The sequence below is a fragment of the Lissotriton helveticus genome, chromosome 6, assembly GCF_964261635.1.
Source record: "Lissotriton helveticus chromosome 6, aLisHel1.1, whole genome shotgun sequence".
Taxonomy (NCBI): Eukaryota; Metazoa; Chordata; class Amphibia; order Caudata; family Salamandridae; genus Lissotriton; species Lissotriton helveticus.
Window position 1 is genome coordinate 220,302,504 of NC_136067.1, and position 26,163 is coordinate 220,328,666.

General features: G+C 43.0%; 1 protein-coding gene across 7 annotated transcripts in view; it reads right to left on the reverse strand.

Annotated features, from left to right (window-relative positions):
- Positions 1-26,163, reverse strand: part of SUPT3H (SPT3 homolog, SAGA and STAGA complex component) — a 2,933,604-nt gene that overhangs the window by 1,803,812 nt on the left and 1,103,629 nt on the right. Inside the window, exon 1 of one of the 7 annotated variants that reach the window (XM_078647634.1) lies at positions 8,356-8,391. The exons of the other annotated variants lie outside the window; for them this stretch is intronic. Within the exon in view, the coding sequence (XP_078503760.1) occupies positions 8,356-8,369 (14 nt within the window). The 5' untranslated portion in view covers positions 8,370-8,391. Of the gene's footprint in view, positions 1-8,355; positions 8,392-26,163 lie in introns of those variants that run through there. 7 annotated transcript variants of the gene reach the window in all.

Genomic DNA, 26,163 nt, shown 5'->3' on the forward strand with positions numbered 1-26,163 from the left:
TACGCGTACCGGGGAGCGTACCGTTACGCGTACCCAGGAGAAAAAAGAATGACAGTTTTTTTTTAAATGTTTTTTTTTTTTATAAATTAGAGGTAGTTCTAAAAAGAACTTTTTTTTATTCTTTTTGTTGTTTTATATTTTTTTATTTTTTGGGGAATTTTTTTACTTTTTTTGGCTTTTCTAAACAGTTTTATATTTTTTTTTGTATTTTTTATGGGGAGAAACAAAAAACAGGGAATTGAAAACGGCTCAACTGGAGCACAAAAAAAATCAGGAAAAATTATGGTTTCCTCAGGCATTTGTGGTTATCCATAGCAACATTGATTAGTGTAATGCTTTGCTCACCATAACTAATTGTTTTGTTGCAATATATACAAACAAGTTTGTATCCCCCAAACTTTGTTTGTATATTTGGGACCGTCTCCCTTGCCTCTGGACCCGATGGAGTGGGTTATTTGGATGTTGAGGGTCTGGATGATGATTGGGGTAGGTTTTTGCAGAGGTCCCTTACCTCTGCTGCAGAATAGTTGTTAGGGTGCAAACGCATCATGTGCCGAATCATAGTATGATTCCCAAAGGAATATTTTTTTTTAGGGTTCCCCCTGGATAGCACAGCACCACAGATGAGACAAGTCACCTTCGCAGCATTGACTTTTTTGAAACCCCTTGGGATTTTGTAAAACTCCCATACGAAGTGCTCTTTTGGTTTGTATGGGGGATTATCTTCAGGCAGGAACTGCCTTCTCGCTCCCTCCTCTTCATCCTCCTCTTCTTCTTGACCACCAATGTAATCTTCTGGTGGTCCTTTTGATGGTGGCGGTGGTGGTGGTGGTGGTGGGGCAGATGCTCCAGCTGCTGATATGACTGTAGCCATCTCTGTAAGGAAAAAGCAGGTCTTCCTCACTCAAATAACAAAGTGAGAATGAGGAAAAAAGGTGGGGGCTTGCATCATTTGGAAACCAAAACTGTTCTGAACCAATGAAAATTGTTATTTTCAAGTCACATGATCCAGGCTTTCATCATTTGGAAACCAAAACTGATCTGAACCAATGAAAAGTGTTATTTTCCGATCACATGCTTCGACGCGCTTACGCTACGCGCCCCGGTGCGTGCCCGGGTGCGCGCCCGGCGGCGCTTACGTTGCGCGATCGTATGCGCTAGGGCGCTTCCGGGTGCGCTTACGCCGTGCGTCATAAGACGCATCACGCGGCTACGCGAAACGTCACAATGTTGTTTTCGTTCGAAGCAATAGCGCTAACGGGACGCTCACCGGTACGCGCCCCGGGGCGCGCCGTAACAATGCGCTCACCGGTGAGCGCATCGGTACGCGCCCTGGGAGCGCTCCAGGGCAAAAAAAAAATTTAACAAAATAAACATAAAAAATAGTATTACATAATTATGCAATATAAAATTCATTATAAAAAATATTACATTTCATACCTATAGAGATTTGCTATTAAAAAACCTATGAAATTCACTGAAAAAACCATAGGTTTCACACCAGTTATAGTTAGGAATTAGCATTTAAAAAACCTATTAAATTCACTGAAAAAACCATAGGTTTCACACCAGTTATAGTTAGCTGGAAATTTTACTCGCATAAAACCAATGAAATTCCCACGTTATAGTTAGTTGGACTCACTATAACTTGCGCGTGCAATGCACTGCTGATGACGTCACATATTACATCACTCATGACATGGTCAGTGACATCACTCATGACATCACTGATGACACCATCCTTGTGACAGAGTGACAGACCTCCTTTCACTGTAATGTAACCCTGGAAACACATATTCAAAAATAGAAACTACAATTTTCAAAAAAATGCAGATACCCATACCAGTTACAACAACCAATTCAATAATTCCACCATCTATATACACATCCACTCATTGACCAACAGTTCTATATAGTCACTCATACATATACTCACTCATCATAAGTAGTGATACACCTATACATCCTGTTACACACCGACAGTCATTCAAAAGATATTCTCACACATACTCACACATGCAAATAAACTATTGAACATCCATTTATTTGCATATACAGGTATACACACACTACCACCTTACTTCTAAGGAAACTTACACATACTTACTCTCTTAAACAATCACTTATAGAAACACATACTTATTTAAACAGGAACTCTTACAATCCCTCACTCTCACATATACTCACTTATATACATCAATATTCACATATATTAGATTAAATCATATGTAGTTACTGATAAAGACACTAGTGAGACAGTCATTCATTCACTAACACACACTATACACACTCATGCACCCATACAGTCCTGCACATATGCTGTCTTCAAAACACGTACAAAGAGAGAGTCAGTCATTCATGCATCTATGTGCTAAGTAATACCCCCACCAAACCATACAAACACTCATACTGATACTAAGAAAAACATCTAATAACCCATATACCTACACATGTAGCTACTCACCAACCCATGCAGACACTTATACACAAAGTGAAACACTAATACATATATTTAAATATTTAAACATTACTCACTAATATATGTATTCACTAAGATACACTTAATAAGCGAGTTAACCAATCATTTTTTTTTTAAAACATCCATGTAAACACTTATTTAAACATTTATTCTTCCATCAACTTTTACATATACATATATAACACAATTATTTTTTTAAAATACACACATTCACTGGATGGTGTCATCAGTGATGTCATGAGTGATGTCACTGACCATGTCATGAGTGATGTAATATGTGACGTCATCAGCAGTGCATTGCACGCGCAAGTTATAGTGAGTCCAACTAACTATAACGTGGGAATTTCATTGGTTTTATGCGAGTAAAATTTCCAGCTAACTATAACTGGTGTGAAACCTATGGTTTTTTCAGTGAATATATATATATATATATATATATTTTTTTTTAAACAATTTTTAAAAAGGCAGAGTTCCCAATGTTTCCCTTAGAATCTGCTGCTGCTGGATGCCAGTGTGTGTCAAACACCAAGGCTGCCGTCTTCATTCCCTCCCGTGCCACTTCCTTCCACCATTATGCACTACCATTGATCTCCACCCTACTGGTCCGTTTTGATCCTGGTGGTCTCCCCATGTAACTATTTTAAATATTTCTTATCCTCCTTCTATCACCCTTTCTGCATTCCTTTCTCTTGCTTTGGGTCAAAGTCTGTTGATGAAAATTAAGTCACAGGCCAAAAAATGAGTGCTGGTGCCCCCACCAAAAACCTCCTGCACAGTTTAAGCAATGGAATGTAAACTAGAAGTTGAGGAGCCCTATACCAGGTGAGCAGAAGACAATGGAGGCAGAGTATAGTGGCTGTGTGACAACACTCCCCAGCTGGCTGTAGTAGTATTCTCATGACATCATGGACCCATTTTATTGCCACCACTTATCGAGAAGGGTTAATTTCTGTAATATTCTGCTGGCTTGCGTTTTCTCCAGTTGTTCCACTGTTTCTCCAGTGTTTCGCATTGGTTCCATATGGGTAGCAGTGTCTGTCATAAGTTTATTACTGCCAGGTCATACAGCGGTGCTGCAATGAAGGCAATAATGCATGACAGCCACAATTGTCAATCAGTATGTAGGGCAAAAGGGCTCCTGCAGGATTATCATAGCATGGAATACCTCACAATCCTGAGTGAAGTTGACCTTACTATGAGAGCACTCTTTCAGTAATGAAGATCCTGGGATATTGATGTCCCTTTGCAAGTCACCTGAAGAAAATGCTCGAAATACCCCCCTCCCCCCTCCAAAATGAGTTAGATAAAGGACCAATGTGGTTAGCATATAGGAACAACATATCAATCACACTGTGATGACAAAACACATATTGCAGTTTTCCAAAGAAACTTTGCCATCCATCAAATGGGAGACCATGACTAACACATTGCTATAGGGCTGAGAGATCACATGAAACCAGATTGGAGATCACCCAACTCAAAGATAGACTTTGGCTCATAAACCTTTAGGAAAACTTACTACGTGAATCTACACAACTCGACATTACTAATCCTTTGAATATGACTTCCATTGTCTCTGGCTATCCTGACAATGTATGCATGTGGAGAAAAAGTAATGGGGCCTGCACTTGGGTCATACTAGAAATTATATGAAGGCTATAAGAGTGAGAATACCACCCGTATTGGTTTTTTTTTTTATTAGCTATGTCCTTCATGTTACAGCTGTATCTAAGGATTAGAAAGGGTTTATAATTAACACCCGAAGGGTTTAAGAATCCGTCCACAATTTAAGTTTTCCAATTGTTCTTCACTACAATAAACAACAGCATCTACTATTTCAATCTTTTTCCCTTCATTTTGGTTCTTTGCTGGAAGAAGAACTACAGCTACTGCCTCTTTCCCCATCCAATTCGATGTTGATTTGAACCAGTCCTCATCAGCAAACAATAGAGAACAGGGCTCTAAACATAATCCCGTTTGAAGTGCATCCTGTTAAAAATGGCACAAAGTATTGATGGAAATTCAAGGACCACAAGCACTTCCTTCTCCAAAATCAATATGTAGAGATGATAGTTCGCACCTTGAATACGTTCATTCAGACAAATTGCTAACTGTGAAAGATTTTATTAATTTATGGTTTCTATATTTGTTAAGATTCTTTTACTTCTTGGGGTGCTATGTTGTCCAGGAAATAAATGTAGCTTTTGACCTTTCGCTACCTGTATAATTACGCCTCCCTCTGCACATGCTCACGCTGCAAGTTCTGATGCATTATGGTAAACACATACTAAAGGGACAAACATAACATATCTTTTAAAGTCGCTACAACCAGGATAGTGGGCATAAGGTATTGGGGTGAGCTAACACTGTACTACATTCAATATTTGGGCCAAAGAAAAACACCTATAAATATTTAAGAAAATAAATCACCTCTGCATTATCATGGCATCCATAATGTATCAAGTTAGAAGCACCACAAGTAACCCTGGCTGAAACCGCCTGCTATTCTTTGGAACTGGTGGAACAGCATGTTTAACTTCTATTGACTAATTAGAATTATGTGGAATTACTTGAATACCTGCATGCACAGAAATTGTTTGATCCCCAGTGTGCATAAGAGAAATGCATAACTTGTGTAGATTAACCAGTTCCTCTGTAAACTACATTGAGGATGTATTCACAGAATTTTATGCAATTCCGCACAATAATATGGGGTGATTCTCCAGGGCCTCAATCACGGTCATAACAAAATTAACACACTGTTTAAGGTGGTGTAGTTTGGACAGGAAATAAAGTACACTGTTTGCACTATAGAATGTATTTAACTAGATCATGAATATATGGACACAGGATTTCCTTTGAAAGTATTAGACCTACGATAGAAGGATGATTTCTCATTAGAGCAAGGTAGGACAGTACTACAAGAGAAAGGGAAACAAACAGAAAACATCAGAGTGCATCTACAATGGATGGTGAGCGGTAGAGACCACCTAGAGTTTGGTAAATAGTAATCACTGTTGATGTAGCATTGAGAAGAGTTAGATGAATTTACCAAAAGACTGGAGAGACACTTTAAAAAACAATGCGGTTCTCTAGAGAGAACAGGATTCATGAAAGAGGGCTAAGGCAACCCCATCTCAAGTTTACGCTAGGGATGTATTTAGGGAACCTGCAGAAGAAAGCAACTGTAGTCATCAAGTAATTAATGAAACAGTGTTTGAGTCATGTGGCATTGTGAAGGTGAGAAGGTGTGAGTTTCAGATTTCTTAAGGAGGAATACATTGATGATTTTACAATGTTTAGCAAAGTAAGCGAGCAGTGCTAAGTGGAGGATTAGGGCTGGGTGAGTATATAGAAAATGCAAATATTGTACCTTTGCCTGGCCTGTAAAGTGATCGCATGGTTGAATGGAGCAACTAGCCAGAAATGGTTAACAAAATGGGTTTGCCGAACAAAGGAGGGCCAGAATACTCCTAAAGGGATGGAATAGATGGAGCATGAAATGAGGTACAAAACTAAGGGTCAATAGTGGAATCTTGAGGTACGCACATAAATGTAAGAGAGGTGATGAAAGAAAATATTGCAAGGCACAGCTCATGAGGGACAAGTTCTGCAGGGGGAAAGCTAGGATCAAACCAGAGAAGCTGAAAAAAGTTGTGTGTGGCTAATACACATGGATGCACTATAGGAGGTCAAAAATGGCAAGAGTCTTGCAATCCATGCAGAAAAGAAATTTAACACAAGAGCAGATTCGTATGAGTGATTCGAAAAGTATGATGAGGAGAAAATTGGCAAATTGCTCGTAGATCATTTTAATTCCTTTTCATAGTAAAGGACTGGCAGGGGAAATATATTTGATTTTATGTGAATCACTTAACAATATGGCATGAGTCTGTTAAGAATTGGTGTCCAAGAATTTTGTCTAACATTTCAAACCATTGGCCCAGCTGATAATTACTGAATAGAGAAGTAAAACGAATATATACAAGTTTCCTACTGACATCTATATTTTACAGTTACATTTACATTGTTTGATTCATCACTAGGCTCACAGATATGAGTAAATTTGATGCATTATTGTGCTTTAATGATTCATTTATCCAATAGCAGCAGGACTAAGAGTTTGAGATTTTAAAATTAATTATCAGACACTAATTCTTAGTTTTGGCATTTCAAGTAATTTATGGAAACTTAATTCACTAGGGACTTGGATTGTTGAACAATATGTTTAGGTTCCCACAGCTCGATATTGCTTCTATTGGACTGCAGAAACTTCATTACACTAAACCAGCTGTCATATGTGGCCTAAACATGTCAAGCTGCACACTACAATATTATTGTGCATCTCTCATCAGAAGTGAAGTATTTGTAATAAAGCAAATCAATAGCTTTACAGACATTATAGCAGGCAATTGGTCATAAAGGTAGATTATCAAAATTGTTGTTGTATAACCCCCCATTTTCACATCACTTCTTTGTTATATTTCTTTCACCGTTTTCAGACTCCTTGCCCTCTTTCCACCTCCTTAGGCCATTTCACTGGAATGCTCTATGGCACGATATAATTTCCTCCTCCACCGCCCCCACCCCCCACTTCCCCCACCAAACACCTCAAGCTGCATTTAAAGGAGTATTGCTTAATGTAATGTGCTCAATTCGTGTTTTTCAAAATATCAAGTGTTAAATATCACCCAGCCATAACATTGTGCCCAGAATATTGACTACCACAATACTGCAACATAAAGTATGTATAAGCAACTACAGATTCACTAATCATACGTTAAAGATTATATATATTTTGTAAAGGTACGCACATGTGACATTACATATAGTAAGTCTATACTTACCTTGACAATATTGTGGTGGATGAAATTCTGGACACAATGTTATAGTATAACAATATTACTTCTCACTCTAGCATTCTACTGTGTGTCTTTTTTACTGTTTTTAATTCACCCTTCTCCCTGATCACTAGTACAGCTGACTGCCTCTTTAATAACGTGTAATGTATTAACACTGAGCCATTAGGTTTAACAGGTCAATGAGTGAGTAACTTAACTAGTCTGCTAGTTATTGCCTCATTGCTTGGGGGTTGATTCTTTGGAATCATGCGTATTCTTCGGTCAAAGCATTGTATTCCAACTCTATTCTGCACCTGCGCTGTGCTAGCTGCCATTTTATTGCATATGATTGGGGTTCCCCGAGACCGCCAGAGGCAGTACGACATTGGTTCACTATAATATATGCTTATGGAATGTTGTTGGCTGTTAAGAGTTACATGGTCCTTCCCTTCGGGCTGTTCATGCGCGTGCATTTCTGTGGTAGCTATGCTGTGGAATTAATGTATAAAAACAAGTTAAAAAATAAAAATCACTTAACGAGTCCTGGAGTTTCCTATTCATTCTGGTACTTGTAGCCCTGGGTTTATAATTACACTTAAAGAATATTTAAAGTCACAAAGATGTTTTTTGACCTTCATGAGGTCGACGGACGCTAATATTAACTTGCATTATCCTTTTAAATGTATACCTTGGGAGTACTGTATTCATTGTAAAGTGATGCAGGTACCTTCTCTGAATACTCACTGCTGAAACATGCAACAAGGCTCGACATATCTGCTAGTGAGATTGTGGAGGGAGCTAGAAGGGAGTCGTAAAATCCACAACAAGCTTAGTGAAGTTAACAGTGAGACAAAAACAGTGAGATGCCACAACTAGCTTGTAATATCGTATCCCAAGCACTTAGTGTAGCTATTAGCGTACATCAGAAGTGCCTAAACTAAGAAAATAATGACTGGGGGTTATACAGTTATTACTATCTCCAACTTATTATTGTGGGACGAATAGAACTACATTTATCAGAACGCAAAGAAATACCCTGAACTGGACATTCTATTCGAACATGCACAATGGATGCACAGGAGCTCTGTAAATACATATGTTCCATGTATTTATTCATCATCCTCATGGTCTAAGTAGCCACCAGCACGAACTTGTCCTTATATATCGTTGGTTGAGACTCAACATTTTTTGGCTCTCCTGTAAATACAAACACAAATGCAGTTGCAAAGACATTAAACTTTGCACAGTGGTGCGGTATCCACTTGATAAGAATGAAACATCCATACTGTGCAAAATCACTTGCAGCATGTTGCATCTTGAAAAGATGCTTGCCAGCAATATGCCTTGTAAAAAGGCTCATGTAACATGGTAACACCTGTCATTTACAGGACTAGAAACTCCAAGAATGCAGTAGTAAGCACTAACATCAACCAGCTCATCTGGTCATTGTTAATAAACATATTGTGTTATCTGTCTGGAAGTCGCTGGGCAAACCACAGACTGCACTCAGTGAAAATTACTACCTTCAGTGCTGCAGCAAACGTTCACCGTCTCCCTCGCTCAAATAACATTATAAAACAATTTAAAACTATTTCGTCATAAGCTTGAAGGGGTTGTTGGGCTCTCAGTTCACGCTCTATGTTTTTGCTCGAGGAAAATATAACATTAAAGTGAATTAATTACAAATCTAATAAACACTTAAAAATTGAATATTTCTCTACGAATAAAGCACCAATATATCAGCCAATTATGGATCTAAAAAACACGCATAGATAACCTTAATTGGCCTAAAGATTCTCCTAATTATGAGAACACGTTTAGAAAGCCATGAATTTTCAAATCAAACCATAATAAACAGCAACTTCAATGTGAAAAAGAAACAGAGAACAATTCGATAGTGCAGCCTAAAAAACATGTAAATGTTTGCCCAAAAATTAGTTTGGGCATCACTGCAATTAACCCAAAACATATATATTTTTTGCAGACGCATAATAAAATCCATACGCATAATAAAATCCTTACTCTGATGGTCCAAGGCACAAAAATGAAAAGATTTCTCAAAACGTGAAAAACAAATAATACATAATAAGAGCAATTAACTCCAGGAAGAGGTTTTTTCAACAATAAAACTATATAGTCCACAAATGGCAAAGTATGGCTCACAGCTACAGTATCAAAATAATTAATGGCCACCCAAGTACACTATATGCAGCTGAGAAGTAAGAAATGTGTTTCCTGCAGAAATGGCTAAAAATAAAAATAGATCCTGACCACACACAGCTCAGTGGCAAAAAAAATGCTACGGGGAACAGCCTCGCAATTTAAATGCGGTATGCAATCTAAAGGTGTTTTAAAAGTGTGCCATATCCTGACCGATAGCATTCAGGAAGGCCGAACTGAAAGCCCCCTGGCAGGGCGCCAGGAGCTGCAGAATCGAAAGTTTCAGAAAAATAATATTTCTTACATAAATGATTCGATGAAAATCTTTCGGTATGCTCCGAAATATGCTTCCGTGGGCTGGAACAGAGGCTGCATTATTAGCCCCCACGCACAGCCCCCCCCCCCCCATGTCTCCTTACCTGCAGAGACGGCCTAGGCTAGGCATTGCCCTTTGCAAAGTGCCCCATTTATTACGTTTCTAAGAAGTTTTAGAAAGCGCTGTATCTCGTTTTTCGGTTACTTAAATGGTATATATTCATATAAGTTCTTGCAATTTTTAAAATAAAATGTATTACTCAAAGATGGTACAGCCGAACCGGGCATTGTGGGGGGGAAAGTACGCACGTTTTCCATGAATCTTAAGGGATTCTTGACAGTTTACACTAAAGTAGTACAATGTATACTTCGGGGTGGTTCCTCTAACTCAATAAAAACACTTCTTGAAGAATATACATGGTTTGATTCCCGCCCACAATATGAGATGTCTGCCTGAACGTAAACAGGCGGTACTCGACAGAGTCTCCGGATTGGTAGGAAACAAAAGAAAATTCAATTAGCTAAAATGTCGTGTCTCCATTTCGCTTACATCGTGTCAGATTGAAGCAACGTTTCAATTACTTTTCTGAGCTCTCATTTGGAAACATATCCTGGATTTGTTTTGGTTTTTGTGTCCACAGGCGTATTTTTTTATTTTTAATTACAGATGTGTTATACCAGCTACAAAGCAGGGAAACCACTAATAGGAAACGATGTATAGGTGTTTGTTAGTATGTGAAGTAGCAGTCCTGTAGTATTACTTCAAGTACCATAAATGCATAATCAAGCTGAACATAAAGGTGAAATTCGGCATCTGTCCTGTGTTGCAGTATATACGTCATAAAAACGGAAAAGACTATAAAAAAAGTTTATTAAAAAAACAGAACTGGTTCTTGAATATTCCCATTTTACATGGTTTGGGGCCGATTCACAAAGGCTAACAAGCGTCTGTAAAGGAGTACTGTGGAAATACTGCTTCACATACTGAAATGTCTTTGTGAGTTGGCCCATTAGTGCAAAATAAAACCTGATTCACGGAATAAGGACTGAGAGAAATTTACTTGAGGAAATTGTTTCACTTGAAAGTTTGAAGTTAGAGGTAGGAATTGGAGTCTTTCTATGGGAGGCACCCAGCAAAGGTAAACAGTGTAGTCTTCAGGATGGAGGATATTGACGTATTTCTTCAAGGTGGATTTCCATCATGAAAACACTCTCAAATTTAAATTGTAAAGCACAAGTAAGCATCTTTCCAAAATGATAATGGAAGAAACCTCTCCATATTTAATTGTTTGTAGGGAAAGTTATTTATCCATGGTCAAAAGCATTATCCATCAAGAGAAACAAATAAAAATATATATGCAAAAGCACAGTTTGTGCATACAGAATGTTCCACCTACTGGGAAATCCATAAGCAGAAATGTTACAAATGTCAGATTTCCTAGAGTACTTCAGGATTCCAATGTAAATCATAGTTGAATGGTTGCTGCAAACATACGATTAATGCTACAGGAACGGAGTCCTGGCTTATAACCTAGCCATTTGTAAATCAGGTTTTTAAAAACACTTGACCCGTTTCAGAGCAAAATGAATAAATCTGTGTTCCAAGGCATGCCATTTTAGCAGATTTGATATATTTTTTTTTAAATGTACAAAAATCCTAAAATGGAGCCATGGAAAATGATTTCTAGGTGTAATCCTAATTCCGCTAATCCTAGTCCGATGGGTCATCCACAAGTAGGAAGTTCACAAGTTCATAGTTAGGGGGGATGTGCAGGCTTTTTCGGTATGTGGACCAGGGTTGTGAATTGATCTCACATTTCACCTCAGGCTAATTCTGTTTAAAACTCACCTTTTTAAAGTCTTCTCAATGTTGCATCATCTTGGACTGCAGCCCTCCCCTCCTTCACCTTACATACCTACATGTTTGTAACTTACCTACGTGTAGGGCTCTGCTCCTCTGTGGTGCTAAGTCTGCCTTTTATGAAACCCTCATTGTGAATTTACACATATTTTACCACTGAAATCTATAAAGCTTCAATTGAAAACAATAAAATGACATGGGGCAATAATGCCTGGTACAGACCTTCTGCTCCAACATTCCAATGTTTGTTTTTTTGTTTCTCCATATGTATTTTGGAGCTTTCACCCCCAGTGCTAAGTGGGTTTACATAGCATTATAGTCCTTCTGCTTTCGAGCCTTATTACGACTCTGGTGGTTCATGGACTGCCAGACTCTCGTGAGGGGGGGGTTTACCCCATTAAGACCAGGGTGGTCGGGCCACCCTGGGACCACCTCAACCACCAGGAATCAGTTAACCCTGGCAGTGGCACGGCAGTCTGAGGCCACAATATGCTTGGCGGGGCAGCTGCGGCCTCGCCAAGCATATTACGAGTTTCCTCACTGCCCCACTTTTCATTGTGGTGCAACCTTGTGCCTCTGCGCCATGGGGTGTATGGAGGGAGACAGATGTTGTGCTCCCTGTTTGCATGCAGCCCAAGTTCCTGCAGGGCATGGACTAGACAGTCCAAGCCCTGCAGGAACTGCCTTTGACGCTCCCATTGCGGTGCCTCTGGACTGACAAAGAACCGCCCGCGAGAGTATAAATAAATCATACTCTAGTGGGCGGTCTTTAATGGCGGTCTTGGAGCAGGGCGACAGCGTGGCGGACCGCTCGGAGACCGCCAAAGTCATAATAAGGCCTTTAGGCTCAAATTAAGATGTGGTAGACCAGGATGGTGCTGCCGGATCAAGTACTCTTGCCAATGTGACCATGATCCTTGAAAAGACGCACAGAGGCTTTGGTCAAAATTGAACTAACACTACTTTTGGATTTATTATCATTTTTGGGAAATATAGAAGTGGATCGTGGACAGCTGTAGGAGGACATATGGAAGAATGAAACATAAGTTGAAGGTTGTGATTAGTTTTTAGCTTGCTATAAATGGGGAATTGGATCGAGATCTCTACTGGCCTGAACAAGCCTGTGTTTATAGGGCGAAATGCATTGGCTGCATCATATCCTCAAGTGTGATAAGTGAAAAAAAAGAATAATAAAACAATACATTTGTCTATTAACAATGAGAGTAGTGGATTGAACTGTATATCATTCTGATATTGAATTGATACTGTAATTATATCTTTTAGACGTGAGTTGCCTCTCATCCTGTTGAATTGTTTGCAACATCTCACTTATGATTGAACAGAGTGGAAATCCATACAGTAACTTCGCTCTGCTCAACTCATAATAAGGGCCTAAACATGCTTACAGAAAGGTGGCAGAACCTTGCTGGAATCCAAACCCTGATATATCAGAGTTTTTATATAATGAGAATGCTGAAGAAATTCCTACCCCCAGCGCCCTTTGGGCAACTTTCTCACTCGAAGTATATTTACTTCAGACTGCATTAGAACTAAATTTAGATGAATAGAAATTTGATTTGAGAGTGCTCATTAATACCCTTAAAGATATAATTGTGTTGGCATTCCTCCACTGGGTCCTTAACCTTCCTAAACATATCACTGCGGAAAATGAATATCGGGTAGACTGTTCACAGTCCCAACTACACCGATATTTATACAAAGATTATAAATCTCAGCAAGGATCTTTAATTGATGTACACAGATTAAGCCTTTTTTCTCGCCCTAGTTTATGGATGTTCAAACAAGTCTATGATTGCGAGTCACATCATTTTATGTAAGAATAATGCAAGAACGTCCTTATCAGCCTGTATGTGTTCTACAGCGACAGGCATAGATTTTATTCAGAGTTGTCAAGAATTTCATGCCAGATTTACAAAGAACCTTTCCCGTAGTCTGAGATGCACATACCGACCATTGCAGACGTTTGTGGTCCAAACAACTCACTTCTTCTAATTGTCAAATGTAACCTTTAGTAAACGTAAGTACTGGGCTTCTGGGTGCTCCATTCATAACTACCTAAGTGATATGCGCATGAAAATTATTCAATGGCTGCAGTCACCCATACGGCTGGAGCAGGGGGCTGCAGAGCCGCCACCCACAAATGGAATGTGATCGTACTTTAGGGGATGGACCTTTAAAGGCCAGTCTTTCGAAATGTGTACAATATCCATCACCGATAAATAGTGAGAATGGAAAACTGTGTAACTACACTCATGAGGTGACTGACTAGAACTACAAGGATGATTTTTTCTCGCCATGCTGGGGTCAGATATACCTTTTCCTGCCATGTGCTTTGGTCTGTGTGTGAACTGCATTTACCCAGACCAGGTCTAGTGGAAGGAATGGCTGTAGTAAGCACATTTGACTACGAGGACCAGACAACTGAGCTGTCACGCTAAGTGATTTGCAGTCTGTGCAAAAGGGCAGATACTGCATCTGTGCACCTCTGAGTACAGCATAATCTAAGCACAACCAAGAGCACTCTGCGACATTTTTTTCCACTTGTGCAGTGTAAACGCAAATCAATAAGGTTGGGGCGGGTGGGCCGTATGAGCCGTTTTCCTTCAAGTATTGCATGCTTTGACTAGTAACCTGCACCATTTACAGCCTGGAGAGTGAATCTTTTAAATGAATATTATACAGCAACCAGAAAATCCTTAAAACAGCACCTCATGCACAGTGCTGCTCTATGGTCACCATGGTTCGAAATGCTTATAGCTCTTCAGCATTGCTCTTTAAAAGTCTTCTCACTGAATTCTAAAACACCTTCAGCCTCATATAGTTCAGGACTACCCTCAAAACTCTATTCTCAAATGAGCCCGTTGCCTCCACAAGAAATTATCGCGCAACTTTCTGATCCGAGCAACCATTGAAGGAAACCTTGAACCTCTGATTGAGGAGATCACACCATGACTCGGTGTAGCCAATAGCGCCTGCACAGAGGGACAATTCCACCTTAATCGGCCTCCTTTTACCATGGTATCCAATGTTCAAACCTGGCCTATCACTTCTATAGAAAAGCAGGAACACTAACAATGAGCAGACTTCCTGGGACCACTGTGACCAGGATACAGCCTCCCTCCACCACCAAGAAACATTTGATCCACACTATGCCAATAAATGAAACATAAGACACTTCATACAATGACGTGGCTAGAGGTGGGCACGACAACAAATTATTGGGGAGAACAAAGCCAAGTGTCGGGCTTGGCTCTAAGATCCCATGCACGAATTGAGCTACGAAAATCTTTGACATATTGTTATAAAGTCTCTACAAAATTCAGATAAGTGTATTTCTTTAACATGTGAAAGTGATTTATTTTATCACATCAGATTACATCACAACATTGAGAGGCATTTATTTAAAGTAATAGTTTTAAAACATGCCTCACTTCCCTAATGGGTAAACCCCAAGGGGAGAGCCAGTGGTAGGTGGCAGGGCACCTTACTACACACATGTAGATAGTTTCTACATGTGCCCCCAGACTTGACCAGTAGATAATGATGGTACGTGGTCTGATTCCCTTGTAGGATTGTTCAGGTTTGAAAAAAGGGCCTCTTGGTCCTTTTAATCCATAAATTAATTATTTTTCTTTTCTCAGTAACACGCCTTGCCAATCATATGCAATCTTCGTTTAAAGCTGCTTATTCATATAGCGGGGATCTGAGACGCGACGTGATTCATACCGCGCTGTCTCTCCTCGTTCATATGTCACACAGTCTGGGTTTATTTAATGTGCTATTGCACAGCACTCAGACCACATGCAGACCTTTTCAAGTAAGAAGTGCAGTGTGAACAGAAAGAGGACTGCACATTTCCCGCTAAAAGTACTGAGTGCCAGATTCGCTGTGGTATGATCAGGATGCTCCCAGATTCATTTGTTGATAACTGATCCAGAGACCAGCAGTACAGTAAGCCCTACAGCCCGTAATGAGCTACAAACTGTTTCTGATTCTCAGGGATATATCACACCAAAGGTGCGGGGCAAAGGCAGTGGCTGTTCAACTACTGAGCACAACCTTTAAACCATGAAAATCCCATGACAGTGGCCTACAAATAAGAAACCACCTGACCGTACTCTAATCTATGCTCTTTGATATTTCACAACTTTTTATATCATTGCCCAGTAAAGCCCATCTTTCCTAAATATTCCTGCTATCATGCCATCTCAATGAGCAATGTTTCTCAGTTTCCTGGTGATCGTCGCTCTCCTCACCAGTTTGCCTATCTGATGCAAGGTCGGGTTTTTGTTGCTTGGTGATATCTTATCTCTATGCTATTGATACCAAAATCTGCTCTACCTCATAGCCATCCACGACTGGACCGCTGTCAGTTTGCTCACTGTGAACTCATCCGAGATAGAAATTATTTCCCTGCAAACTCTGAACCTAGATCTCTTCCCAAACTCAATAATGTTTCCCCCAACATCCTTACCCCAAAAGTATCCACTTGAAACAATGACGTGCACTTCAGCGGTATAGTTTATATGAAATCCCTCATAATGGTTGCAAAAATCCTATAACATTTGCTTCCACAGAGCTGAACAACCAATGCGAGCACCACCCCTTAGCAAACTAGACTACTGCAGCAGGCTACAAGTAGGTTTCCCTCGTTACTCAGTCTTTTCACTAGAAAAAGTACTGAACTTCTTTACCGCAAGGATCTTCTATAATGTCTCAAGACACACCCCCATCTCTTAATACCCCACCAACAGATTGGTTGCTGTCAGACAAAAACGGACTTTTGTTTAAGGTGCTAATCTTTATTTTTAAAGCTTTTAACAGCTTAACTAGAATCCCTACCAAATACAAGCCCGAGCAACGTTCTCCAGCACAATGCAACCTCCATGTCATACCCAATTCCCTTGCAGTCAATCATCATACTTGAACCTCTTCACTTGAACCACTTCCAGCAAACCTATGTTCTACCTCCTTATTCCACCCATTGAGGGCTGATTTTAAAACTTAACACATTAAGTAAGGGGACAATCCTAACTATTCACTTCTTGTTTTCTCATCCCACATGCATTCCTTTATCTCCTCAACATAAAGTACACCATCATGATCCGCCTGCAAAATTCTGGCGCGAATTGCGCACCTGCTAATTAGCGATCCCATTTGGTTTGCAACTTACGCAGTGCACAATTTTGCATATTGCTCATTGGAATGAGAAATAACATGCTACCTGCACGTTATTCACCCTTGAAAGTTAGGCAAACAGCACATATGGACTATTTGCTCACAAGCTTGGACTAGGTTTCGCCAGACATAAATAGTAGGAGCAAACAACAGCAATTTGAACACCAACTATAATCTCACTTTAGGCTCACAATTTGATTACCTGCCTAATTGTGTTCATGGGCCGAAGAGTCCGATGGAAAGCTATCTTTTGTAGATGGCCTCTTTTCTTAAAGATAAGATGCACAAGCTATCTATCCACTGTCCCGTATAACAGATATTCCCGAAGTACTTAGATGATGGTAAGGCGATAAAAAGATACATACAAGCATTGGCAAAATCAAAGTTGGCATTGCCTGCTTTTAAAAAAATATGTTTTTACATGCACAATAGACTTTAAAATTGTAAAGGGAATAAAACCAAATAAAAAAGATCACTGTCTAAAGGAGGTGTCCATGCTCAAAATACCAATTTGCAAGTGGCACATAAAGCAAGAAGAGAGACATCAAGAGAGTTTTTGTGCATTTGAGCCAGAATCATAATTCCGTTTTTATTCATAGTTTCAGTGAAAAATAATAATCACGTGTGTGTGTGTGTGTATATGTATAATACCATTGTATTTCACTGATAGTTATCAATGCACACAACACAAACCATATCTCGTGCTGCTCGCCATGTTACTGTGATGGCAGCATTTTTCTTTGATGCTGTATCATTAGCAATTTTGACAATGGCAGACAGTGTGAGTCTCTAGGCCAGACATAGAAAAGTTGCAACAACCTCCTAAGATGTAAAGAGAACAGCAAAAAACACAGAGGCCACTACAATGTCATTGTAGTTGTTGAGCTTGCTAAAAAGCAGCCTTGTACAATACATCTATGGCTTGCATCTGGTGAGTGCCTTTCCTCATGTCTCTCCCTGTTTGGATTGGATAACGTTGACATATACTATACTTCCAAATGTACTTTTATAGACATGCATATGGTAAGCATCCCCAGTCAGCTGCACATGCCGGGGGGAAAGACACTGGGCCTAGGATCTCCCAAGTGTTAACGTGGAAGTTGACTATTCCTCACACAGGTCGAGTTCAGGCCCTTCAACGGATTATGTGAGCACCCTCACAATTCAATGGAACCTAATTGTAACATAACTGCTGCTGGTCATTGCTAGCCTGATGGACCATTCTGCCCTCTTCCGTGTCTGAATGCATGCCACCTGAAGCCTTCCACCTGGAACCAGTTGCCTGAAAGGATTATTCAAGTATTTTTTTTAAATTATTTTTTGACCCATGCAGTTAGGTTTTCGAGTGCTATCGCGACGAGCATGGTTGAGAGTGGGCATCCTTGCCTCGTGCCCTTGTGCAGCGTGACCTATCTGGAGACCACCACATTTACTCGTACCCTGGCTAGTGGCCCTGCATATAGTAGTTGTACCCAGGGGCCAAAGCTGAAACGTTCCAGCACCGTAAAGAGGTACTGACATTCTATACTGTCAAATGCCATGCAGGCATATAGAGATAGTAGTAGGGCGCCATTGTCCGGCTCCTTTTTGGCCATTTGGAGAACACCATAGAGTCGCCGCAGGTTCCGCCTGGTGCTCCTAAGTGGCATGAAGCCTGACTGGTCTGGGTGGATTGAAGCGGTTATTACTTTAGTGAGCCTAGTTGCCAAGACCTTAGCTCGCACCTTTGCTTCAACGTTTAATAATAAGATCGGCCTGTAGGGGGAGCAGTCCTCTGGTACTTTGTCCTGCTTTTGGATCACTACTATCGTGGCCAGTCTTTGGTCTTCCAGTAGCCCACCTCAGTCCAGTGACTCTTCAAACATGTCTAACATTTTGGGAGCTGTCAGCGATGCTGTTCCCTTATAGCGTTTGACCAGTATACCATTTGGGCCTACTCCCTTGCCTGACTGCAGGGCTACGATTGCTCCACATATTTCTTTGACAGTTAAATCCTCATTAAGGCTTTCTCTGTCCTCCTGTGTCAGCACTAGGAGATTTGCGTCTCTGAGAAATTCTACACAGTCAGTCCTAGTTCTTGTCATGGATGATTAATATAGCTGCTCGTAATATCCTGCAAAGGCTGCGGAAATGTCATCACTCGTCTCACAGATCACTCCTTCTGGATCTTTAATCTTTAGCATATAATTTCTCACCGTAGCTCTTTTTTCTAGCCACACCATGAGCTTAGTAGCTTTATGGCCTATTTCATACAGACTCCTCTGGGATGCTCTGGAGTGGTCTCTAGCTTTCCCTTGTGTGCTATCACACATCTCCTGCTGCACAAGGAGTAGCAGGTGTTTGGTTTTGGGGCCTTTTTCTCCGGCTTCTCCAGCCGCTGCCTCCAATTTAGCTAGTTCAACCTCGAGCTTTTCACCCGCCAGTGCCTGTGCATGCCTCCATATGACCGTTTTGTAAGCTTCCCATAGTACACACAGGGAGTTCACCGAACCCAGATTGTCTTGGAAATACTGCTCAGCCCGTTCTCGGATATTGGTCATCATTGTCTTATCTTTGAGCAACCAAGGGTCTGTGTGTGGTGGCAAGACGTTAGTTCTAGTGGATCCCACCATGTGCACCTCAACTGGGGAATGATCAGAAATACCTCTCGCCCTGTGTAGCGTCCCCCTGAACCTACCAGCCATTTTAGCGTTCATTAATATATAGTAGAGTCGCAAGTACCTTCCGTGTGGGGCCGAAAAGAAGGTATATTGTTTGTCTAGGGGGTGGTGCTCCTGCCAGAGGTCCACCAGTCCTAGGGCTTCTACGAATTTCTTCAGGACGTCAGTTCCCACCTCTCCCCCTGCACTAGACAGTCTATCTCTTGAGGGGTCATTTACCGCATTGGGGTCGCCTCCCATCACTAACACTCCATAGGGAAGTTCTAAGAGTAGTGTGCTGAGGTCTAGCAATGTGGTTGGGGGCATCTTGGGCTGCACATATACTGAAAAGAGATTAATTACCTGGCCCCCCCATGTCCCAGTAAGGACCACATATCTGCCTAGCCGATCTTGCCACGTTTTTCGAGGTGTGAACGGTAATGCCGTTGTCATCAATATTGCCACCCCCAAGTAAATCCGGAATGCGCCATTAATTTGCACTCAAATCTATCTAGCTCTTCGCATGTGTTTCCCATGAGGTGTGTTTCTTGTATTAGGACTAGGTCTGGGGAGTGCCTTTGGACATATTGCATCACCATTGTGAGTTTGATTTTGTTCCCCAAACCGTTTACATTCCATGTCATGATCACTAAATTGCTTCCCATGGGTCTAGGGTACAATCTCAGTGGGCTTGTGTCAGGGGCGTGCGAGGACATTCAAGTTTTTGCGCAGAATTCGTACATGGGCTGCTGTTTTTGCGATAATGTTACTTTGAGGGGTAGTATCAAAGTCCCCCTGTTTCCTCCCATCTTCTCTCTTGCTATGCTTAGAGTCTACACCTCGTTTATGCTGAAAAAATAGACATAGAAACTTTTAACCCCCTATTATATAAAACCCCCTTCCCTGCTACCTTGTGCGGTGGGCACTGAACCTCCCACCACCCCAACTTACAGACCACCTGACGCCCTAAAACTAAGTTATCAAACATTGGGTGGGCTAAGGTCCTATGCCTAGCGCCTATGAGCCAGCCCCGACCCCCTTAGCAGGATTATCCGGCTGTTTTTTTCGTGTTACGCAGGTGTGTACCCCGAGTCCTACATAGAAACTACACCCTTAGTAGTACCTAGAAATAGAGATTATGTGCTTATCTGTATCACCAGCATCCACTTATAGATCCATTTTCTGCACTTGAATTGTTCACCGATTCTATGGCCAGGTGTCCCAGGGATTAGATGATGTTCCTTTCATTGACGTTAGTCGTCTGGGCCTGTCTGGGAATCGACACGTCTTGGGGAATGCCGCCCCAGGCTACGCGGCACCTGCGTCTCCAGAGTATCTCCCTGTTGTTGTTTATGTGCATTTGTCCTTGCCTTCCTATTGTTCGCCACCCATCAAGGCATTCCCAGGCTTCCTCTAGGGCGGAGAATCTCTAGACCTTGCCCTCATCCGTTACTCGGACCGTCGATGGAGAGATCAGAGTATTTATTCTCCTTAGTCCTCAAAAGCTTTTTTTAACGTCGAGGAAAGTACATTGTGCCTGTTGCACCTTTCTGGTGAAGTCTGGGAAGGTGGTGATAGTTGCATTGTCTATTTTGAGTAGTGGTGCACAGCGATCGACCTGCAGGATTACGCCTCTGTCCCAGTAATTGAAAATCCGGGCAATGATGGGACGCGGTGGGGGCCCCAGGCCTCGGGTGGAAGCCTGGCACTCTGTGAGCCCTCTCCACCGAGAACTAGTTGGAAGATCCCTTAGGCTTGAGTGACTGAAGTATGAGGTCTTCAACGTACAGGTTACCTGCCAGCCCTTCTGTTCTCTGTGGGACGCCAATGATGCAGACGTTATTACGGCAGGAGCGGCCCTCCTGGTCTTCCAGCTTCGCCTCCAGGACTCTAGTTGTGGCCGTGAGGTCTTGTATTTTCCTTTGTAGCACTTTCGTGTCAGCTGCTAGTGTTTTGGTAATATCCTCTACTTCTTTTACTCAGGCGCTCCTGTTTCTTAGATCCCTTGTGATCAAGGTGACCTCTATAGTCACTGTATCAATTTTCCCAACCGGGTCTGACCTCACTCCTGTATTGCTGACTTAATGTAGTGCAATATAGGTTCTACCACAACTGCAGGTTGTGGCAAAGTGTGATCTGGGTCTGATCTGGGTCTGTCTCCGATGCTGGCTGCCCACCAACTCCCCAACTCCTTGCCCAGTGTGTACTTGTCCAAGTTTGTTTTGTGTCCACCTCAGGCTCTTTTCCATCCGTCTTGGTGCCTTCTCTGGCCGCTCAGGTGAGGTCTTCACACGGATATATGGCGGGGGGGGGGGGGGCATTCCGGAGCCCAGCCGGCAGTACTCTCTGCCACCTACCCAGGTCAATACACGTTCCTGGTGGCCTGTCAGGGTCCCCACCAGCTGTCCCCATGCCTCTCCCCCACTCAGTTCGATCTTGTCGATCTTCTGGCTGCCCCACCACCCCCGTAGATTCTTGCCGTCTTTGCTCTCCTCCAGCCATTGTTACCTTGTGACTCTGGGGTGGTGTCTGGCAGCCTTCAATGAGCCCCAGGTCCGGGCTCCAGTGTGTGGTTGGTCTCAGTTCCCTTAGGCCCTGCAGCATTCGGGTCTCCAATGCACCCTAATCAGCTCATTGGGGCAGGATTGCTTCTATCATGTGGTGCCCAATTACTTTGCCGAGTGTCTCTTTCAACAGCATTCACTACAGATCGGCTACAGCTGCATCCTGCTGATCTTCGCTAGGCGCCTCCGCTCCGGTCACGCTGACCTCGCCCCTCAGCATCCGAGCATGACACTGAGGCCCGTCACTGGAATCCAAGGCTTCAGGCCTATCTTTGTCGGAGACGCTACGCCCACAACGCCTGCCGGACGCAGCTTCTTCTTGGGATCGCTAGGTGCCGGTGACCAACATGGTCCTCCTCCCACCATTTGTGGCTTTCGGTCGGATTGTGTCCGGATTTATAGGGGAATTATGGTTCTGGCTCGGAGGAGCTTATCACATTGTGGCTATCTTGCTTCCCGGCTAGCCACGCCCCCCTATTCAAGTATTTTCAACCTGCTTAGCACAGATTAACCAAAGATTTCACTACCTTGAGACATGTCCATGCAAATGATGCTTCCAACCTAGACAGTTGCGTAACTAGACAGTTGCGTAACTTGTCTTAATTCCTGCATCTCGCACATGATCCTGTATCTGGGGGTCTGGCTCTGAATACGGCCCTCTTGCCCATCGTAAGGCGTACACTTATGATAGTACCCTTTCTCATTTTCTGGCTCACAGGCATTGAACTGTAGCCTCTGGAAGTTCTGATGGTTCAGATGTTTATCCTAACCCTAGAGCTCTTCCACCTTCCCATGTCCTACCAGAAAATGTACTGACCCCCACGTTTTGTGGGAGTGACTGATTTCGATGCTGAAATATTTAGCTGGGAGCCCTGTTCTCATAGCTGATCCAGCAACCACCTACTGCTGCTTGTGAACTTCACTGACAACTGTAAAATATATCATATGCCAACTACACAAAGCTGCAAGACACAAACTTTAACATCATAAGTGGGTATTATAGTGATTTATATTAGATACATTTTCAAGAGAACTCAATGCACAATGAAAGGTTCACAAACACAACGGCACACTAACGATAGCTGGTTCTTTTATCCTGAAAGTTTAAGCGCAAAATAATAATAGATTAAACTATTATATAACGAAATTGCTGCTGATTTTCTCATCCATCTTAGGTTTATAATTCTGGAATTGGAACTCGTTATTTTGAAGAACACATTTCTGCAATGGATCCATTAGTACAGGGAACGAACTTAAAGACTTTGACCTTTTGAAACAGAAGGAGCTAAAAACAATGAGAAATTATCAAAAACAGCGACAAAGGAATTCAAGGTATTTTGCATAGATGGTGCTGTATTACGAGCATATCCTCTCTAAACACATTAACATTTCTAGACGGGGTGGGGAATGTGTAAAGTCCTGACCAATAGATTGTGCAAGAGTTTCTGAATATAGACTTTTCATTAATGTCTAGAAATGTGCAAAGTTGTAAACTTGCAGGGTTTAAGCTCAATTAAGACAGATGATTACATGAGCATATCTATCAAAGATGCGTGTCGCCCAGAGGGAACACCTTACAAGCACTCTATCAACTTGTGTTTAAACAATACTGTACCAGAGCTGCTTCTCTAGACAGAACCCGACCACAAACTATTCAACTTGTGCAATTACTCATGGTATTGCTAATAATCGTGTCTGCATAGCTGCTGCATAAACCTGTAATTACAAAGGCAGGATATCCCCAAGGCATGGGAAACAGTACAACTCGAAAATAATAGTTTTACAAGCTGAAACTCATGCAAGATTGAAAATTATTTTTAACGAAAGGGTAAACTTGCCAATTAGACCCTGGACCAGTGATACAACACAAAACTGTCAGCAGAGCAGGAGGTGACATTAACCAATGGAACTGGCAAAGCCAGTAGGTCTCGCCTTTGCGACCAATTGGCTTTCCCAATGGTTAACCACGACGCAAAGCATCTCTGATGCTGTGCAAAACAGGTTAAACTAAAAAAAAGTTTTACACAGCTGCCCACGTCATTTTGTAGGAATGCACAGCACGCATGTGCAGGCCTACAAAATTATGCGGATGCTTTTTTTTTGTTCTTACTGATCCAAGTCAGATTGGTAACTGTTGGACTTGGCCCTGCTTGCAGTGTCATCCCGGAACTTTTTGCCTTCCCCCTAGCCTTTTTGCTGTATGGTATTGGTGGGTTTCAGGGTTCTGGACACTTTAGTGCTGGTCAGCAGTGCAAAGTGCGAGTGTTGTCTGCCTTCCATAGGCTTATATTAAGAACCCCCCCTTAGGGGATCTCCCCCATGGTAGAAGATGTAGGCCATGTGTGGTGTGAGATGAAAATGATGAATGCTGCGCAATGGTGTACGCAGGTTTATTTTCAATGCTTTAGAAATGTCACTTTTAGAAGTCACCATTTCTGTCTGCTTTGTGCCTGCTTGCCTGAAGTGGGTTGCAGGTCTAGTGCTCTAAGTGACCAAGGCTGGCTCCGCCCCCTGGGGTGTGTCCGTCTCACACACCCCCAGCTTCTGGGTGGAAGCCTGGCTGACAGGGTGTCCTACACCTCCCACAAAACCAGTTGGGACCGGTTTCCCCAGGGAGCCTTCTGGAAACTTCTGGTCTTTTCCAGTAGGTGGGGTGAGGGGAGTATATATAGAGGAGCTGAGACTCCATGTGGGGTGCTGTACTTGGACTTTGACTTGGAGGGGACACTCTGCCAGGAGGTACCGCCGCAAGGGTCTGCGTGCTGGCCCCTGAGCACACCTGTACCCCTCTGCTGTCCACAGGGCCAGGGAGAAAACTTTACTGGAGTGAAGACTGCTGTGCCAGGAGGAGTGCCACATTATGGAGGTTGACTGTTCCAAGGAGCTGCTGTCCTGTGATGACGAGTTACCCCCTGCCTGCTGATCTTGCCCAGCCTGGACTGTGTTCTCCTGCTTCCCTAAACCCAGCACCCGGTGAGCACCATAACGTTATTCTGCCTGCTTTACAGCGCCCTGTGAGCACTTTGTCTGCCCAGGGGTGAGGAGCTGACGCCTGCAGCTCTGGCCTGCCAAGTCGTAACTTAATTCTGTGGGACCCTGGAACTGTGAGCCATCTAGTGCCTCGTGAGAGCTACCTCCCACACCTGCCCAGAAGAGAGAGGAGCTGGATGCTGCAGCGCGGTGCTGCCAAGGCGCTACACCTGTGCTCATGGGGAAGAGAAAGGAGCTGGTGTCCGGCAGAGTGCTGCTGAGGAATGGACCGCCTGAGGGAATCACCAGGGTGTGGGATCCCCCCCTGCCTGCTTGCCTTCGCGGGAGCCCACCCCGCGTGCTGCCAGGGAAGAGCTGTTTAGTGGGAAAGTACAGCGGGAGCCTACCCCGCATGGTTGCAGCCTGTCGCGGGTGCACACCCCGCGTTTATGCTTTTAAAAATAGCGGGAGCCCACCCCGCGTTATAGCCTGTTTTTTAAGCCAGTAGCGGGTACCCACCCCGCTCTCTGAAATCAGCGGTAAAAATCACCGCCGTGACTTGAGGTTCCGTCAAGGGCCGCCGCGCTGCCTGCGGCGACCCGGATGGAGACGGGAGCCTACCCTGTTTTGTTGGCCGTCGCGGGTGCCCACCCCGCGGGATATCACTTTTAAACCGAAGGCGGGCGCCTACACCGCACCTAGGTAGCTGGAGAGAGGAGCGCCGAAGGAAAGATGACGAAAGACAGGCGCCCGCGTCACACGGTGGGCAGGGCCTGCCCTTAAGCTTTCCGGAGCCTCGTGGGCTCCGCATCAAAGTCCCTGGTCCCAGGAGGGGGCCCGGGTAAAGCCAGGTAGCTTGCCAAGAGGAAGGCGGGGCTCCCGGGATCCGGAGAGAGAGCCCTGCAGCGCCAGCCCAGCCGAGAGCGAGAGCCGCCCTGAGGGAGTCTGCCGGAGGGGCCCCGGACTGCCGGTGAGCGGGAAAGTCGCTGGTGCCTTCGCCCCTGCCCAGAGGAATCGGATGCCCCAACAGGAGAGGCCCAGGACTGCCGGTGAGTGCGGAGCCGGGAGGAGAGCGGTATTGGGGCCGAAAGCGGCACGATGAGTGGCCGTGTTCATCTCTGTGCACAGCGGCGCC